Here is a 21,098-nt window from a genome sequence, read left to right as displayed (position 1 = left end):
ATCTGTTCAAAAGTTATTAACAAATGAATATGTTGATTTTTTTTCGAATTTCGATTTTTTTTTCGAACCAAATCGCAAAGATGTTGTTTAGAGATCTTGGTTTAAAGGATTGTCAAAAGTCGGTAGAGCAACTCTCTTTTTATGTTTTGGAAATAAGCTCCAGAAAATAATACAAAGCTTTAAAAGTATTTTTTGTTAACACTAATGACGATGTTTTCGAAACTTCTATTTAAGTTTGGCTAAAAATCAAACACATTTTGTAATCTGTATGCGAAAGCGCAAATTGGCTTCCCGAACTCACGATATTATTATGTTTACCGAAAGCCCACACACTCAACAATCAATCGGTTTGTCACACGTTTCCAGACGTAAATATTTGCCTGTATTCGTATTTACCTACTGCGCTCCCCCGGCTCAATGACCTAGTCGTTCGACATTCAAAACAGTACCGGTCAGCGGAAAGTGGAACCATTTTGCAAAAAGGTGAAGAATTTTGAAGCCCCTTAATGCGTATTACACATTTTAGGTGGTATGACATAATGTTTTGGATGTTCTTAAATCATCATTTATTTCTAGTAGGGTTTTTATACTATTTTACCTTTGAGAGTGGTTCCAAGTCGGTTATAATTTTAACCGTTCCAGCTTGATACACGGAAAAAACCCACGCGCATCCACCGTCAGTAAACAATAATGGAACACTTAGCCCCAAGAATGTTGCACCTCGTCGCCACGCTAAAGTGCAAATTTTACCTGTTTACTGACGACTAACGATTGGACGATGGCGTCTGATCATTGCAACGGTAGCAAAACTGCAGCCCGGTGACGAATTTCACACATGTGCCATAAATGGCGGTCAGACAAAAATTGTTTGAGCTTTCGTGGGTATAAATATTTGTTGGCTTGATACCTTCTTTTGTCGCTCAAGAACATCAAGCGAATAAGTGAGTGAATGATTCGAGGCAGATTAGCTCATCTAGCGGGAAACAATACGAAGAAATGGGGGGACCCATCAATCAATCTTGAGCTTTGGCGACTCGGGTGTGGTTGATGAAGGTGTGAAATAATTTCTCCTAAAAATAGTCCACCACTTAGTCCGAGAGGTCTGTTTTGTCGGTTGAATCAGCACTCTTACTTGAATCGAAACTATGAGCTCACATCCCCAAAACGGAATTATTGTCCGCAAATGTTAGAGTGACAATTCAATACTTCTGTTTTTTTCAACGATGTTAATTTTTTTTTATTTATAAAAAACTAGCTGACCCGGTAAACTTCGTTTTACCTTCTAAAGTATAAATCGTAATAAATGTTTAAGTTCATCTACACGTCCTTAACTGCACGGTGCTCACGAATAGATTCTTATGGAAATCGTAACAAATAAAGTTGAATTTGTATTGGGACCACCTTCCATAAAAAGTGAGATCCTTGAACTATTATACAAACCATCTCTGACCCAAAAAACCCTAGGATACCAAATTTCACTTCATTCCGACCGACCATTCATACGTGATGTTGTTACAAAGAAAACACCTCCATTTTTATATATAAGATTAAGCTTTTTCTGTGGTTTGATATTTTAAATTTTTCCAACACGTTTTTGGAGTGAAAATATTCCAAGTCCAACAACGGATTTCATACCGCGTCAAAGAAAACCTTAGCTACTTGAAGCAGAAATTTATCAAGGTTACCACAGTTTAGCTCCCAAAGTTTTGGAAGACTTGTCATTTTTCAAACAAACTTTTCAAAGCCATCCTAGCGCACCTGAACTCACCTTTCTTTGTTTGGGGAGCGCGTTTCAAAGTCAAATTCCAATTCTACCGCACATGAATTCTGCACGTAGACATCCCAGCCAAGTCAGCATCCACGTCAATTCAGCTGTTTAGCGAGAGAATTTTAGGTTGTTTTTTCCTTCCCTGCCATCGTTTTTTCGAATTCTTCGAATATTTCGCGGTTCGCAGGTTTATGGCCTATTGCCGAATTTTCGGTGCACACCTAAACAATTTACTACTTAGCAGAAGGAGAGAGACCCCGCCAACCAGTCTAAGAGAAGAGGTAGGTGAATTGCTACGAAATTCAAATGGATACTCGATGCTCAGCAAAGCGGATGGATTCATTTGATTTGCACAGCTGTAGCATTTTTGGCAAATGTGTTCATTATGTTTTTTTTTTTGCTGTTTCCTTTCCGTGAACCTTTATTTATTGCCAAATAATGCGACATTTATCTATAGCCAAGTGCTGGCTTCCTTTTGTTATGTCAGCCTAAGTTATGAGATCATAACTGCTAAAGAATATTGTCATATTTTCAAAATTTTTACTCCTCCTCGAAGACAGAAAACTTTGAATTATTGGGGATACCAAATTGCTTCAATTTTATTGTTGATTTTTAACTTTAAATTCAAATAACAATATGCTCAAGTTATGTTTAGTTTAAGAGTGGTCCAAAATATGAAGGTCCCAAGGGTGGTCCAAAATTGAAACCTAGTGGTCCAAAATACCGACCAGAGTAATAGTCAAAGAAACGAGTTTTTTGGCTTAAATCTTTTTACATTGCAACAAACGACGATATGTTTCAATAGAAAAAGCCTTGATCTTCGTAATGGGCAGAAGTTAGAAATTGTAACATGTTATTTTTTTATTTTAAGAAATAGGATCACCACTATATAGTTTTTATCCAGATAGTAAAAAAATAAATTACCTATTTTTAAGGGCCAAATTTCCAAATTTTTGTTGAATTTTGTTCCTTTTTGATAAAAACCACATTTGCATAAGAAAAACAATTCCAAATTAAGAGAGACATGAAAAAGAGAGAGGAAATCTAACATTTTAGCTGCATCATTTCAACCTGAGAATATACTTAAGCAAGAAGCTGGATAGTTATGCCGATTTTTTTTGTTGATATTTTGTCACTATGTTATTGTTTTTGTCTTTAATTTCTAAAAATAAATTCAATGTTTACCTACTTTTCATTTTTTGATAATTTTCTTTGAAAAGGCTGAGGTATAAAACAATATGGGTTATCTCTAGAGCTCGAAATGATGGAAAGTGTTCTTCCAACTGATTGACCGCCATTTTTTATTAACAATGTTTCACACTTTGGTAATTTTTTCCTGCTTTTTTGAAATGTTTTTTTTTTAAGGAAGTCTGAAATGTGTTGCTTTTTTGCTGTCCTGTTTTTTTTTTCATGGTCATCGATATGGTAATATTTTTCAATTTTTGTTTTGATATTGATGTTATTATACATCGGATTGAGATAAAAATTTGCACATAGAAATTATTAAGGACGAATAATTGATTCGAATTATCCAATATTGGGTCAGGGGTCGGCCAAAGAGAACGTCCATATTAACTATTCACTGTTATTTTTTTTTTGCGAAATTGACGTTATTATGCAATGGATCGGTTTGAAAATTTGAACACGCGAGTTTTGAAGAAAGGCAATCGATTTCAGAGATCAAAGTTCGGAAAAGAGGCCATCTGCAACGATCGAGTCGAAATTTATACACGGTTTAAATATTGGGGTTGGGACTGTCAAATAATTTCGATTTCAATATTTGTATCAAACGACAAAAAGGGGTTTTATTGACTTTCAAATTTGCTTTGCAATAATTACGTGAGTTTGTATCGCATCGAAACGAAAATTTATCAACGGGGGTGTTTTGGCACGGTCAATTGATTCATGATTTCAAATTTAGTAGTAAACGACAGATAAAGTGAACGTACATATAACGTGATCAACATTTTTGCAATTATTGTCTAAAAATGCATTCGAAATTGCAGCTGGAAAATGCCTGTACATCGACATTCATTCAAACTGCTCATGACATATTCTAAATTGAAAACGAAACGAAGTTCGTATGGGATCAGCTAGCAGTGTTCGGCACAAAAGCGCTAATCCGCTAATCGCTAATTAGTCCGCTAACTTTGCATTAGCGGTTTAATTTTGCCGCTAAGTTTTGATTGATCTAGCGAAATAATAAGTTCTGCTATAATTGTGTTCCACTAATTGAATACCGCTATCTCCAATATATTTGTAACAATCTCTCGAATTTTTAGTGATAGAATAAACTTCTTATCATTAATCAAGTTAAGGTGACTTTGAGCATCATTCTGATTGTTTAGTTGGATTCAATGAAGGAATGCGTACTTGAGTTAGAAGAAAGAAGTATTTAGTGTCCTTTTTCTCTCTTTTAGCGCTTTTTTCCTCAACATTTGCAGAAGATGATAACAATAAACGGTGTTAAACAATATAAAACTCAATCAGCATTTGTTTTAAAATGGTTGAGATATTTTTTCACAAAGCAGTTTTCTAAATATTTTACAGATCAGTTCAAATCAAAATAAGATAAAATCACCATAACATAAATTTACATTGTTAAGTTGTAAATAATTCGTCGTAGCCTTCGTTTCAAGTTCTTATAGAAATTGTATAAATATTCACGTTTGACAATGATCCTGCAAGTTTGAAAAAGGGGAAAACGGGTTAAAGATTTTAAATGAGGACAATGTAAAATAATGCAAAAACAACAAAAATTTGTATACTATCTCTTTGTACAAAACCGATGAAGCGAGTAAATTTTCAATCAAAATTTAAATTAAAAAATATAGCTCCCATCTTCCACATTCTGTTCATTTGCTATTGTAATTGTTCGAGAATTCGATTATTTTTTTTATTTGTAGAATACAGAGAGGTGATAAAATTCCCATCTTTGACAGTTTTGGTTTTGCTTATATAATTGTATGAAAATTCGATCAAGCTATCAAATTTTAAATGAATTACTTAAAACTTAATTTATTCCCCCTTGAAAAATCGAAGGGGGGAGGTCGTGACAAAAGAAGAATTTGTTATTCGCTTCGGGCATAATGGTGATCAAGAGTTAGCGATTAGCGCTTTAAGGTAAAAGCGATAACTTTTTCGGCACATTTAGCGTATTTAATTAGCGATCGCTAACTTTGAATGAGCTAGTGATTTAACTAGCGGCGTTAATTTTTCAGTTAGCGATGCCGAACACTGTCAGCTAGTGTTTTATACTGTGAAATCTCTGTTCCTTCACAGTAGCGTTCTGCAGAACAGGTCTTTCTTAAAAATATTTAAAGAACTTATCAATTTCCTAGACAGTAGCCTTTTAGATTAGATTATTTGGCTTTGTTGAAATTTGTAGACGTTTTAGATGTGATGGAAACTGCTATTTATGTCCTTGAGTGCAATTTATCATTTCTTATAATGTTTCAGCTTTGATAAACATCAGGATCAAATTGAACGTAATTTTTTTTCCCTGTTTTGGATTGAACTTCCTCGCTGTCAATTTAAAAGCAGTAGGGGTTTCAGTTCAATGAATTAACCCTTTATGTCAAAACTTGCTTGTGTATGAAATGTCATGAACTTTTCCCTTAAATTACTGAGGTTTTGCCGTATAACCTATCCATATATTTCACCGTGTTTCGGTACTTTCAGGCTACTCTAAACCATGAAGATGATAATCATAAGTTTACTCGTTTAGAAGTTCAGCTAGAGTAAATTTGATTTTTGTTGAAAAATTTCACAAAAATTTGCTTACTTTGGATAACGCACAAATAATAAAATCATGAATGTATCTGCTTTGCATTAATTTTTATATTTTCGCAAGGCACACTTTACACCTATTTGAATGAAAATTAGTTTTTTAGATGAAGCTGAAAGTTTTTAAGTGCTAATTATTCACAAAACAACTGGAGATTTTAAAAAAAATCTCCACTCTAATTTTATGTGGAATACATTCCCACATTTCTGAACTACGATATATTGCAAAATGGGCAGCTTATTTATGCCATTTTTGAAAAACGGTTCCAAACAGTAGAAGTACTTTTTCTTCAATATAGACAGAATCTTTCAGATCACGAATTAGATAAGTTTCTAATTGGATCTTAAAATTCAGTTTTCTCGAAAATAACCTGAAAAACATATAATCTTTTATGGCAATGAAAATATGAATTTTTGTTTATTTTCACTTATAAGTTTTCCGGGGTTATAAGAAATAACTTGCCAAACACGGTTAAACCTCGGTTTCTCTACGGATGGTACTCTACCGATTTTGATAGATTAATAGAACCTATTTGCTGGTCAAAGTTCATGAAAACTTTTTGGAACATTTAAAATAAATAGAAACAATTCTTGTTATATAGCAATAAAATAAATGAGTGGAATATGAAAATTCTATATAGGTAGAATATTTTTTCCTTTTGACATGAAATGTTTGCTAAAAAAAAACAACCTTTCATAGAAAAAATAATATATTAGAAAAAATAAACTCCTTCATACGTTTATTTCAAATTTTTGATAAATATTTGCGAATATGTTTAGAAACTCTAATCTTACATATTTTGATTGTTAAAAAAGAATACAGTTGATTGAAAATTGAAAAAATGTTCAGCACCTCAACTGGAATTGATGTAACTGATTTGATTTAATTTTATTTGTTCTAAATTTGAGTAGATTTTAGCTTCAATAAACCTTTTTAAGCAATGAAAAATTTTGCAGCAAACTGTTAGAAAATATTAACACTGGAACCACATACTGAGCTCTTAAAAATGTTCAATTAATTCCGTTAAAAGAAGATTTTTTTTTGGTAAATAAGGCAATAATATGTTATTTTAGTTGAAAATATGATTATTAAAAAATTTAAGTTAGTTTTAGAAGCAAAAATGAGGAAACGATACTTTTTGCCAGGTTTTTTGGAAATTGGACCACTGTGCAACTTCGCGACGCTCAAAAGAATAAGCGTCAGCAAGCCTTGATTTGCTAGCTCTGGCGCCATTCTTCTCGGGGCGCCTGTGTAAAAAATATGGAAGGGAAATTGGATGGCATGACTTTTAATCGATTAAAATAATTAAAAAAAATATTTTTGCCGACATTTGATGCAAATAAGTGTTTATTCTAAGGTTGCCACATTGTCTAGTTTTTCTGGTTTTGCCCGAATATTTGGTACAAAATTTGGGAACAGTGGGATTTCATTTAAAAATGCCCGTATTTTTCCCGGATCTATTTGCTTTATTTGGCAAATCAAACAAAAAAAAACAAATTGTGTTGCAATTTTTTTTTATCTTTGCCTCCAAAACAAATGTTTTTGAGCAAGCTTTATGAAAATAATCATGAAAGGTTTTTGAAAGCTTAAAAACGATTCAAATTCTGTCGATTAGTTTTGATTTAAAAAAAAAATTTTTAAATTATTTTCTTGATTTTTGTGGAGTAATTTCTGGGTTTTGACAAATATTGCCCGGATATTGCTCTGGTTTTTTATCATCAATTTTGAATTCCAATGCTCGGATTTTGCCAGGATTTTATAAAAAATTGTCCGGGACCTGGGACGAATACGAACTGAAAAATTTATGTCAAACTTAGTTTATTTTATTAGATAAAAGCCTCTTCAAGCATACAGAATATTCAAAAAATAATTTCATCAGTTCAAGCATTGTTGAAGATAATTCAGACTTACACCGTTACACGACAACTTTATATCATAGATTGATGCTTAAATTGTTAACTATATATATTGGTTTTGATATCTCCAACATATAAGAGGTCAGTTTTAAAATATAACCAATTGAGTCCTCTGCAAATAATTTAACCTCATTTTTTTATTATTATGGAAATCTAAGATTTTTTTATCGCGAAAGTTTAATGACGAAAGTAATTACCCGTATGAGAAAAAAAGAAATAAATTAATCAAAATTCAAATGTAAAACAAGTAAAAACGTATAGGCAAAACTAAAAAAATAGTTCAAACTATCAAATTTTAGCATCGAATTTGACCACCTCTAGGGCATGATAGCTTTGCGATGCCTATTAAGCTAGGTTTCTGGACAATAAAGCACATTCTCATGTCTTCTTAACTGTTTTTTTTCTAGTTCAATGTTGTTATTGAGAATTTTATTTTTGTGAGGATTTTTGACTCGGCTCTAAAAATGCTACATGAAGTTTAAAAAGATGCTAAATTTGATAGTTTTAAACTATTTTCAGTATGACGATTAGACTTGTTTTCCATTTGATTGATTGATTGAATTGCGTTTATTTGGAAGGATGCCATGCGCCAAGCAATTCAGCACCCTCCTGTTTTCCATTTAAATTTTTATGAATTTAATTTTTTTTCCACTACAGTTACTTACTTTTGTCCCACTTAAATTTAACGATAAAAAATGACATGGGTTAAACACACTTAGCTTTTCAAAAAAAAAATGTCATAGTAGCCTTCAAGGGCTCAAAAAGGTTCAGTCTGTGTAGATACTTTCATAAAACGTCAATTTTACAAAGCAAAAACCAAAATAATAGTGAAAAATTCTTATGATTGCTAACTTTTGTCACTGACTGTATATCAATAACCAATTTCCTGAAACTTTGGCTCTAAATATCTTACGATGTAACAAAAAAGTAGGTCAATTTTTAAAACCATTCAAATTTCTCTAGTCAGAAAAACTTCATTTTGGTTCAAATGGTTGATTCATGTAAAATCTAAGTTAAACATTCCCAAGAAAAATTGTGAATATTAAAATAAACTTAACGGGATACGAAAAATATGATATCAAAGACACACTTGATTTGTTTTTAATATTTTGAGTTCACAGGTTCATATTTGAGCATCAAACGAACTTCGTGTTTAGTTCCACAGCCCATAATTTACAGATATTTTAAATTTTGCATCAAAATGCAGATAAAAATCTCGTTAGTTTTCTGTTTAGCACAACTAACTCATTATAGGGCAATTTAGAAGCTGCTTCAGTTGAATTCTTTCTGGGAATAACAGTCTAGTCATTAGGATATTTTGGATTAAAAACGCAAAGATCTTGCACTTAAAAGAATCTTATTTCACTTTAGCTTCTTTGCTGTAATGAAAGTAAAACATTAATGATAAATTTATTCAACAATATCTCGTTAGCAATCCGCCTGTTCTCATCGTCTTGTCAATTTAAGCTGACTTTTCTCTACGTTTGATTGATAAAGTTAATTAATTTTGAATTTTTTTAAAGATTCAATTTTCAACTCTGAACTAATCTTTGATTAAAAACATCATATTTAGATTTCAGAGAATAGCTCATTGAAACAGAGAACATTTGAACAAATTTCAAATCCTATCAAATATTTGTATTCTTTCGTCTTGTGTTTCTTGGTTTCATTGGGAGTTGGGAATTTAAATTAAATTTCTTTGTGCTAATTTCAGGTTCTGTCATTCAGATCAACTTTCACATAGTGATATAAGCAAAAAAAATCGTGATATTAAAATCAAGGTAAATGCAAAAATCTCAATATGGAGAATGAATTCCTTTATGTAATAAGTAGAACCTCCAATTATGATAACAATATTTTTGTGCAGCATCGGAGCCCCCATGTAATCACTTCACTAAAACCGATATGAAAGCCTCTCTTCTTAATATGCCATTTTCTCGGTTCTTTTTAAAAAATTTCTTGTAAAAATATCACTCAAAATCCAGGTGCAAGTTGAATTTCTGGTGCAAAAATAATCCGGATAGACAAAATGACAAAAAGTTTGGAAAATAGCAAAAATTTTAAAAAAATTCTTCGTTCCTCATTTAAAGAACATAACGATGTCAAAATGTGTAAAACTACGTTGTTTTCCCATCAATATTTTTTTCTTCAAATTTTTCTACGGTGACTGATACAACTTTAACGATTAATAGACTTGGTTGAAATGTACGAGTTTTCTAAAAAAAAATCATTATTTTTTAGGTCTTGATTTTGAAAACAATTAACATGTGCAAACTTATAATCTTCAGTTAAGAATGCAATAAGTGAAGTTTGTAATCTACAGCTTTTTTTACGAAGTATCTTTTTTAGATGTTTTGTCTGTCGATTTCACATTGCAGAACTCATTGGGAACTATTTTATGTCTCTGCTTTCTAGGAGCGTCCATAAAAAAAGTAATTTCATTTCATCGATTGGTTAGGGGTACGATTTTTTTTTAATTGAATGCACTTGAAAAGTTGAAAGCCGTCAAAATTTCAAAGGTGTCATATTAAAATTGTATCTTGAGTGGATGAAGGTTAATTCTGTCAACCAAACCATGTATAGCTCAAGGAATAGACTTCCAGACACAACAATCATTTGCTTTCGATAATTTCCAACTTCCTCCTGTTTCCAGACGCACAATCGACAACAAGACAGTCTACAAAACACAAATCGTTCAAGTTCAAGTCCAACCAAAGGCAATGTGCTGCTGGCCCATAAAACCGAGATTAAAATCGTCGTTTTTATACGCCACAGTTTATCAGATTTAGGTATAATTTATTGTTGATCGCACCATCACTTATTTTTCTGTTCTCTCCCGTGCTGCACTTTGTAGACTGAGCGTCTCACTTGTTATTATTAGGATGCCGCTTGACAGCTGGTTGCCCGTTTGTTTCCAAGCACATGTTTGCGAAATGTTGGCACCCTTTCGCTCGACGAAGGGAAACTGTATAAGGGAAATGTGCAACATAAGGGCTTGCTTAGATTGAGTTCCGTTGTTGTTTGTTGATTGAGTTCCGAAAATTTCCCCTCCATTCAGTGAGTTCCCTGAGAGAAACTCACTTATGGGTGCTGAGTTCGATATTGGAAACCAACAGCAGCAGCGTCGCGATGTTGTGAATTGAACGAAAGCGTGGTGGCGACACGATTCAATGACGTTTTTTTTTCTTTGCTCATTTTTGCTTACCCTGACAGACCACAAGCGCATATGATATGGTTTTATATTTTTGTGCTCATCAGCTTAATTGTGTTTTTATCGTTTTCCGAAGTTCGGTTTTTTTTCCTTCTGCGAACCTGGTCATAATTTTTGTCATTTGCCAGAGCCGATGGACCTTGATCACCTGCTGTCAGTGCTGAATAGTTTTTGATTTTTCAATTAAACTTGATTTGACTTTCGGACGAAGTATGTTTAACAAGAGGTTGTTTTTTTTCGTTCTAGATTCCATACCTCTTCCAGTCAACATGTATAAGCTAGCCATAGTATTGCTGGTTTTCAGCATAGCAGAAGCCAACCGAATCCGTCAGGAATATCCGGGACCTTTCTGCGCGTCTCGACGATACGATAAATGTTGCAACAGTCGACAGGACGGATGTTCACAACCAATCTCCAGTGAGTATTGACTTGGAAAAACATTGAAAAATAACCTTATTCCTACTCATCGCTATCTTTTGAACTGTAGCAACGCTATGTTACTGTGACGAATTCTGTCAACGTGGAGAACATGGCGATTGCTGTCCAGATTACGAAGAAGTCTGTCTAGGGATAGCACCGGATCCTCTACAAGAGGCATGTGTCCACAATGGACACACCTTTACGCCGTTTGATCCACCCGTTGTCGATAACTGCAACACCTGGTAGGAGAACCCTGGTTCAACAATCCTTAATAACACTTTCTAATAAGTCTCCCACCTACAGCAAATGTCAATCAGATGGAACCGTATCCTGTAGTGATGACGTTTGTCTAGTGGACAACGCACTGCTGAAACAGTTGGATCATCTGGAGCGATCGATCGGATGGCGTGCCAGCAACTACAGCGAATGGTGGGGACACAAGTACGACGAGGGTAAAACCTTCCGACTGGGAACGTTCTATCCGAAGTTCAAGGTTAAGTCGATGAGCCGATTGACCAACGGACAGGAACATCTGCCGACGCACTTCGACGCTACCACCTACTGGCCCGGTTTTATTGGGGATGTGAGGGATCAAGGTGAGTCCTACTGTGCAAAATCTTAGGAAAAATCAAAGATCTCATGTATAAAACAATTACAAACAGGTTGGTGTGGATCATCGTGGGCGGTGTCGACGGCTTCGGTGGCTTCGGATCGGTTCGCTATTCTGTCGAAGGGACGTGAAATCGTTCAGATGGCTCCGCAGCAGATTATTTCCTGTGTGAGGAGGACCCAGGGTTGTAGCGGTGGTCATCTGGATACGGCCTGGAACTATGTGCGGAAAGTAGGGTAAGTGAAACATAAATTCTACGCTTAAATTACAACCTTACAGTGAAAAAATAAGAGCTTAATACTAATCTGATAGAAATATGATAAAAACAAAATATTACCATGAAATACGGTTATATCCCTAACTATGTCTAATGCAAAAGAACCACTGATATTAAAAATTTCACCAAAATTTTAGCTTTGACGTATTCTAAACACCAATTTCTTCAATTGAATTTGACGAAAATATTGCAAATGGAACTGAATTATAGCTAAAAATACAAATATGCGTATTTAGCCCGACGGTTTCAGAAATCGGATATTTTGACTTCCTTAACTATAAAATTTTTCTCACAAAAACTGAAAGAGATTTTATCATGAAAATTGCTCTAACGTATATCAAACATATGTCCGCTCATGTGCATGTAGTTTTTAGACTCCTTTCTATTGGAATATGGGAGAAACTGAGTATTTTCCTTAATATGCGCATATTGCTCGCCTCTGCCCTAATATAATGTTTACATGTGCAAATTGACGTTCTGTCAAGTGTTTTTTTTAGATAGCATCGAATGAAGAAGTTCATCGACTTCAAACCATCTTTTTCCAAATCAAGGCTTTTTTATTACTTTTTTGGTTTCCAGAAGCTACTCAAAACTTTTAATTTGATCGAAGTTATGACAATTTTAGTCGATCGAGTAATTGCACTATTCCAGATCCAACCAAAACATAGCATGTTTCAACTTTGTAGGATCTATGAAAGTGTTTTTCTGGGAAAAATGGTTTATTTGGAGGCATCTTTTTTGCATATTAAATAGCCATTTATTTTGTCAATATTTATGTAACACTGACTGATTTGCAGTTTTCACAGATCGTCACCCACCTCAAGTGCTAAACCTCTAATTTATCTCTTTTTTTCTCTTTGTTCAAATCCGGAACATTAAGGCGACACTTGTCAACGAAAAGTTTTTGGCTGGAAACCTGCCAGGTGCCCACGATAGATTTTGTTTTGCTGTCCTATATTTTAAAATATTTCCCAGCTAGCGATTCCAATATTTTGTGCACGATATGACCACCGTATTTTGTTTATTTGTACAGAGTACAGTTGTTTTTTTTTCTTGCAGAAATGAAGTCAGGCGTACTTATTAGTCAGCTTGATGAACTAGTAGAACCATTTTTTTTGTCGCTTCAAAGTTTTTGTAACTACACAAATAACACACGACGTATTACAGGACACGACACATAACGTTCTTAGTAACGGCAGTTAGTAAGAACGTTGGCACAACCCACTAAAATGAGTCAAAGTATTTGATTTGCGCTTGATGAAACCTCTAATTTTCCCTACCATTACGGAATTCATCATCTTCACTTCATGAGTAGAGAAAATTACAACGAATAAGCAAACTTTAAGATTCTCTTGGACTTCTAAAGGGGGGAGTAGGGTCTAACACTTTCAAAAAATCGATTTTTTTTATTTTTTATTTTCTTATTGTAAAACATTTCAAGAATGTTGTGTCAAATTTTCAAGTCATGGGAAGTAAAACTGTAGAAATTATAAGCCTTTATCTCCTCTTATCTAATACTGCAAGAATTCTAGAGCAGAAACTTCAAATGCGTTTTTCTCGAAAGCACATTTTTAAAGTCGGTGGACATCGTCATTTGAAAACTACTTCACCGATTCTTTTCAAATTTGGAACATATTTTCTGCATATAAAATGCCAAACCCCAACGATTTTCTTTTTTTTTACTTTGGGGAGATTTTACAGATAAAAAACGGCGTATTTTTTCGTGAAAAATCGTAGTTTTTACTTCAAACAGCCCCAAAATTTCATAAAATTTTTTTTTTAATTAAATAAAATCGTTGGCGTTAAACATCTATTAAAAATATTTTGCTCTGATTTTTTGACTTCAGATGATTCTGTGCTGAGATACAGTGTCCATCGCAAATCCTGTTTTCTAAAAGGCATCCTCGAAAGTGCTCCGTTACCAGCTCATTTTCCAATATTTTTCAACGAAAAAATTACTAAATGTTGTTTCAACAATGCTTTGTGTAATGCGAAAAATTTGAATACATTCGTTTGAACGATAGCTCTAAAAAAAATCGTGAAAATGGTGTTCTATAATATATATTCTTTCTCTGGGGTTTTCGGCAGTCGGACGCATCCTTCGGTCCAAACAGTGTCCGGTTAACAAGCGATTACTGTAATTACCATTTTAATTAGACATGTACCGAATATTCGATCGGCCGAATATTCGGCGTCGAATACCTCCAAAAAACCGATAAGCCGAATATTCGGCTCATCGAATAGTTGAGCTAAGTATTCGGCCAAATAGACCGAAAAGGTCGAATATTTGTTTTATTAGATTTTAAACAATAACATACTTGTGAAATTTTTCAACTGATGTTAAATAATTTATAAAATATCCAAAAGGAATGTTGAAAAAGGTACAAAATCATCCAAAATTTATGATTTCAGTAGAACATTTAAGGCGTATCCGTGTATATTCCACTTTAGATAGCTTTACACATTGATTATCGTTTATTCCAGATTTCCTTCATGTATTTTTTTAATGTAAATTTAAATTTAGGCTTGCCTAATTCGAAATAAGTCAAATCTGACCAGGATGGCCAGATATTGTTTGTAAACTTTCTGGGTTTTAAACGGATTTATTCAGATTATTTGCTTAATCTTACAAACTCGAATTTCTCTTTGCAATATTTTGGATTTTGTGTTCAAAAACGATTTTTTAGAGTAAATTCAAAAATAATCATCAATTTTTGTTTAATCTTAGAAACGATTTAAACGCTGCTGATGTGATTCGATGAAAACATGAAATTTTAATAATTTTCTTTCTTTTCCTCTTGTCTGTTTGAAAATAATGCCAATATTTTGTTCAGATTTGCTTTTTTTTACAAATTTTCCATAAAATCGTCCAGACCCGGCCATTTGGGTACGTGTGGTAGGAAGTATGGTATGCTTGAGGAGAGGTTAAAGATCACCGTTCTCTTTGGCAATTATCTTGAAGACATCTAGCTAAAAATCAAAATTCTTTTGATTCAAAATAAAGTAGGCAAATTTAAATAGCTTTTTTGACATGTTTTGTTCTAGATTTCATAGGAGCACCCAATCTCTTCAGTGAAAAACGTCCTAGAAGCGAAAAGTAAGCTGATGTCCTTCTAGCTATTGGTGCAGTTTTGAAAATAAAAGAGACCCTTACTTAAAGAAGATCCGATATATTATACATCTGGTTGAAAATAATCGACTCAAAAACAAAAGGAGCATTATTAAAAAAGAAATAAAAGAAAAATGGATAATGGCTTTGTTATTTCTATAAAAACTCATCAGAACATTCGACCGAATATTCGTTTGGCCGAATAGTTGAAAAGGTCAATATTCGGTATTCGAATTGAATTTGATATTGATTACTGTATTGCGATTGCAATTCTCATAATCTGAGTTGTTATTATAACTTTTAGCGCCTGAATATATCTTTTTGTGTCTGATAAACAAATTTTATAGCCGAGTTCGAATATTTCGCTCTCAAACGTAATATGTAAGATCTATGTTCCATTTTTCAACCCTGTGGAACATACAGTTGAGTTAATAAAAAGAATGAAATCTCGTGAAGCTGCGCACTCTTTTCCAATTTTGACAAGCTGCCATTTCTCTCTCAGTTGATTTTATTTTCATGAAATTTTCACATAGTTTAGTTCAACTATCCAACTAACACTCCACAAAGTAAAAAAATTCTTAAATGTCTGAAAACAAAGTTACAGCCTATTTCCGTAAAAAGGAAAATTTGGAATTGCTTCACTAAATTTGCTATAACTTTAGTAATTTTCTTCCAAAAGTCTTGAAATTTGTCCAAAGATGTGAAAATGATTTATATGGTATTCGGCAACGCGATCAAAAAAGTGGCGGTTTGAAAATGAAAATTAAATTATTTTGTCATTTTTGTCATTTTTGTCATTTTTGTCATTTTTGTCATTTTTGTCATTTTTGTCATTTTTGTCATTTTTGTCATTTTTGTCATTTTTGTCATTTTTGTCATTTTTGTCATTTTTGTCATTTTTGTCATTTTTGTCATTTTTGTCATTTTTGTCATTTTTGTCATTTTTGTCATTTTTGTCCTTTTTGTCATTTTTGTCATTTTTGTCATTTTTGTCATTTTTGCCATTTTTTCATTTTTGTCATTTTTGTCATTTTTGTTTTTTTTGTCATTTTTGTCATTTTTGTCATTTTTGTCATTTTTGTCATTTTTGTCATTTTTGTCATTTTTGTCATTTTTGTCATTTTTGTCATTTTTGTCATTTTTGTCATTTTTGTCATTTTTGTCATTTTTGTCATTTTTGTCATTTTTGTCATTTTTGTCATTTTTGTCATTTTTGTCATTTTTGTCATTTTTGTCATTTTTGTCATTTTTGTCATTTTTGTCATTTTTGTCATTTTTGTCATTTTTGTCATTTTTGTCATTTTTGTCATTTTTGTCATTTTTGTCATTTTTGTCATTTTTGTCATTTTTGTCATTTTTGTCATTTTTGTCATTTTTGTCATTTTTGTCATTTTTGTCATTTTTGTCATTTTTGTCATTTTTGTCATTTTTGTCATTTTTGTCATTTTTGTCATTTTTGTCATTTTTGTCATTTTTGTCATTTTTGTCATTTTTGTCATTTTTGTCATTTTTGTCATTTTTGTCATTTTTGTCATTTTTGTCATTTTTGTCATTTTTGTCATTTTTGTCATTTTTGTCATTTTTGTCATTTTTGTCATTTTTGTCATTTTTGTCATTTTTGTCATTTTTGTCATTTTTGTCATTTTTGTCATTTTTGTCATTTTTGTCATTTTTGTCATTTTTGTCATTTTTGTCATTTTTGTCATTTTTGTCATTTTTGTCATTTTTGTCATTTTTGTCATTTTTGTCATTTTTGTCATTTTTGTCATTTTTGTCATTTTTGTCATTTTTGTCATTTTTGTCATTTTTGTCATTTTTGTCATTTTTGTCATTTTTGTCATTTTTGTCATTTTTGTCATTTTTGTCATTTTTGTCATTTTTGTCATTTTTGTCATTTTTGTCATTTTTGTCATTTTTGTCATTTTTGTCATTTTTGTCATTTTTGTCATTTTTGTCATTTTTGTCATTTTTGTCATTTTTGTCATTTTTGTCATTTTTGTCATTTTTGTCATTTTTGTCATTTTTGTCATTTTTGTCATTTTTGTCATTTTTGTCATTTTTGTCATTTTTGTCATTTTTGTCATTTTTGTCATTTTTGTCATTTTTGTCATTTTTGTCATTTTTGTCATTTTTGTCATTTTTGTCATTTTTGTCATTTTTGTCATTTTTGTCATTTTTGTCATTTTTGTCATTTTTGTCATTTTTGTCATTTTTGTCATTTTTGTCATTTTTGTCATTTTTGTCATTTTTGTCATTTTTGTCATTTTTGTCATTTTTGTCATTTTTGTCATTTTTGTCATTTTTGTCATTTTTGTCATTTTTGTCATTTTTGTCATTTTTGTCATTTTTGTCATTTTTGTCATTTTTGTCATTTTTGTCATTTTTGTCATTTTTGTTATTTTTGTCATTTTTGTCAAATATTTGCTCAAGTTTTATAATTATTTGTCGCCAACTTTCAAAAGTCAATCCTGAAGTCTTGAAATCCTTGAGCTAGCGCTCCCAAATTATACTCTTAAAAAAATTTAAATTTTGTTTCCTTGTGTTATGCCTTGTTAAATTAATTTTTTTCCCTCAAAGTTATTTTTTTTTTGAAATTTTAGAAAGAAAACAAGAAAAACTTTCCATAAATTATTCCATATTTTTTCAATTGAAATATCTTGTTTTTAATTTTTTGAATTTTTTTTTCTACATTCTGATTGTCGATGTTGAAAGTTAATCCTGATTTTATGAAATAGTTTAAAGTCTGTTATATAAAACGGTCATTTGAAATTTGAAATATAAGATTTTTAAGTTCTAGGGTGATAGATTTTGAATCAACAATTTTTTCTTAGGTTTATGAGGTATTATTTCTTTTATTTAAAATCGGCACTTCGATTCATCAAGTATTAGCCTGCAACTTTGTTAGTCAAAACCAAACATGCGTTCCTTATAATTGCAGAACCGTCAACGAGGAGTGCTACCCGTACATTTCGGCGCAGAACGTGTGCAAGATCCGCCCTTCGGATGATCTGGTAACGGCAAACTGCGAACTGCCTACCAAAGTCGATCGCACCAACATGTACAAGATGGGACCCGCCTTTAGCCTCAACAACGAAACCGACATCATGATCGAAATCAAGAAGCACGGTCCGGTGCAAGGTTTGTAGATTGACTCCTCTCAGTTCTAATTTTTTTGTCCAGTTAATCGGTGATAATTGATTCCAATTTGCGCTTAACTTTGTGTCTCTTTTTGTTTAAAATTCGTTTAATTTGCACGTGCAGCTATCATGCGAGTTCACCGCGACTTCTTCTCCTACAAGAGTGGCATCTATCGTCATTCATCGGCCTCGACGTCGGCGGATCAACGGGCTGGATACCATTCTGTCCGGATTATTGGCTGGGGTGAGGAACGAAATGGCTACGAGGTGACCAAGTACTGGGTAAGTCGAGAGAACGTAGTTAAAAAATTTGAAAAGAGCGTTGCATAACGAAAGGCGCTTTCTTTTTTAGGTTGCCGTTAATTCTTGGGGCAAATGGTGGGGCGAAGAAGGTCGCTTCCGTATTCTGCGTGGTTCCAACGAATGTGAAATCGAAAGCTACGTCCTAGCATCGCTTCCATACGTTCATCAGCAGGTCAAACCCATGCGACAAGTCGGAGAGTTGCAGGAAATGATCGTCGGAACCGGATACGTTCCTCATCCAAGCCGGAGATATCCACCTTACGGGCGGCGGTCAGGTTGAAATTCCAAAACCGGAAAGAGTTGTAAGAACTGTACAGTATTACCATTAGGAATCGAAAATAAAAAATGATGAACGGTTTGAGGTCAATGCAAATGGCCGAGGGACACTCTTACAGGAATCAACGAATCCTCCGCCTGTGGCCTAGCCCATCTCCAAACCCCCGGAAAAGAATCTGCCTGTGGTGTAAAAGTTACTCAGCGCGCAAAATTTCTATAGTTTCGAACTTGTAAACTGCCTGATTTAATGTTCAATTTTAATTTAAACAAACACTTTCGACAACTTCTCCGGAACACTAGTCGCTGACAATGCAAAACATCTTAAAGTGTTCAAATCTCTCAAATTAAAAAAAAAACACAACCCCTCAGCAGCGGGGTGTTTTATCGATAAACTCTAGGTTAAAAAACAACACTTTATTGTTTAAGTTAAAGTTACCCTTATCAGTGTAGTACGACGTCGTTTTGGAAAAACGGAAATGTATCTATGTTAAAACAAAAATTTCGATGGTGCCAAATTTCAGATAGGTTCAATTTTTGTTGAATGTTGCACAACGTCTCTGACAACATATTTCGAACAGAAAACAAAGTGAAAAACACACATTAACAGTGGAAATATAAAAGGTATACAAAGAAAGAGCCTAGACATATGAATGAATATGATATTTAATTGCAAACTATTGCAAGAAAACCATGAATAAAACGCTACATGTGTTAGGTTAAAGCAGAGCCATTGTTGTAATTATTGTATGTTTATTGACGATATAGAGAATAAAATGTGTTCAGAAACCGAACTTGACATAATTTTTCAATTTTTGAAAAAGCAGATGGATACATTTTTGAGGAAGTTGGGCCTTTATGAATATGAAGAGAAGCGATCTGACATCTGTTAGAAGTAAAATTTATACATATATTCTGGAATAATAAAAGCTGAAGTTGGATTTTCGGTTGGTCGAAAACATTAGTCCATATAATATGCTGCTTTTAAGGTAGGTATTGAAAGTTTTACTTAACATAGCAAGATTTTTAAATTGAAAAAAAAACTGTAAAATTTTAAGAATGTTAACACCAAACCAACAGCAAATTTTCACCTACAAACATAGAAAGCTTAGGACTGGTCACGGTCGCCATGCCCTATAACCTTTGGAACGCGATAATCGTTTGGATTTTACAGTTGACTGATGAAACAACCAAAAATTTATTTTATTTTTCTTACTGCACAAGATAGTGCTATTTATCTGAATATCACGAACCATTCTGGCACTAAAAGTATTTTTGTGGGCCAGAACTCATGACGTTAACTTATAAAAAATGTTATTGAAAAAAAAAATGGTTCAGAATTTATAATTGGTCGATAATGGTGATTCATGTAAAGGAGACTGCTAGAGAATGTGCTAGAATTAGAAATTTCTAGGAAAACAAATTCAAATATTTCTTATTTGGTAATAACCGTTCCGAGATCGATTTGTCACCGTCTCAAAAATGAAATAAATTGAACCTTTTATCATTATCATAGGCTTGCAAGATACTTTCGAAAAAGTGAAGTTTTACACGAACAAAAAAAAAAGCGGGACACAGCAGAAAAATCGGGACATTTTAGAGACTTTGAAAACTCCTTATTAAAAAAGCCAAATACGTTCAGTACCCTTCATAGAATTAAGATGCAAGTGTACTTTACATCATCTTTTGACCTTCCATGACTTCATACTATGATGACATTTTTTGTTCAATTATTCTTCTAACGATAGATCACAAGAAAATTTTAAGCTTCTAAAATATTTGCGCCCGACTTTTACCAATCAAACCACATTATCTCTGGATATATTCCTAGCATAATATTAAAAGTGTGGGAAGATTTTGGAAAATAAAACATACCTAAGTAAAGTTTTTGAAAATAAGGTCGGCTCGATCAAAAGTTACGCGAAGTAACAGTTTTGATTCAACCGATAGAACAGTCCAAGAACTTATCTCATGTTAGATTTATTTCAGAAATAAGCGTTACGTTATTTATGAAATAAAATAGTTAAAACAGTGAAAGACGAATACGTTTGGATTTTTGTAGAATATCTGTACCTCAGGTCAAAAATAAATTTTTATTTTTGTAAGATAATAATATGATCGTTGATCTAAATTTAAATTAAGAACATCACAAGTGTTAAAAGTTAAAGTTTTATTCCTAATTTATTAAAAAAATTACTGTACACTACACCTTCAACCAAAGTTTTTCAGCTCAAGTTATAAAAACTGGATTTATCAAAATTTGTTTGAAAACTTGAATACACTCAAT

The 21,098-nt window shown here is 32.7% G+C and overlaps 1 protein-coding gene across 1 annotated transcript in view; it reads left to right on the top strand.

Moving 5' to 3' along the window:
• LOC129751793 (uncharacterized peptidase C1-like protein F26E4.3) overlaps positions 1 to 19,599 on the top strand; it is a 28,795-nt gene extending 9,196 nt beyond the window's left edge. The window contains exons 2-8 of the mRNA XM_055747521.1: positions 10,929 to 11,099; positions 11,170 to 11,344; positions 11,406 to 11,698; positions 11,765 to 11,948; positions 18,037 to 18,236; positions 18,360 to 18,517; positions 18,588 to 19,599. Coding sequence (XP_055603496.1) covers positions 10,952 to 11,099; positions 11,170 to 11,344; positions 11,406 to 11,698; positions 11,765 to 11,948; positions 18,037 to 18,236; positions 18,360 to 18,517; positions 18,588 to 18,818 — 1,389 coding nt within the window. The 5' untranslated portion in view covers positions 10,929 to 10,951 and the 3' untranslated portion in view covers positions 18,819 to 19,599. The remainder of the gene's footprint in view (positions 1 to 10,928; positions 11,100 to 11,169; positions 11,345 to 11,405; positions 11,699 to 11,764; positions 11,949 to 18,036; positions 18,237 to 18,359; positions 18,518 to 18,587) is intronic.
• Positions 19,600 to 21,098: the final 1,499 nt, after the last annotated feature.

Source organism: Uranotaenia lowii, chromosome 3 (assembly GCF_029784155.1).
Source record: "Uranotaenia lowii strain MFRU-FL chromosome 3, ASM2978415v1, whole genome shotgun sequence".
NCBI classification, from domain to species: Eukaryota; Metazoa; Arthropoda; class Insecta; order Diptera; family Culicidae; genus Uranotaenia; species Uranotaenia lowii.
Note: the sequence above shows the minus strand (reverse complement) of the source record. Positions and strands in the feature narration are given on the sequence as shown.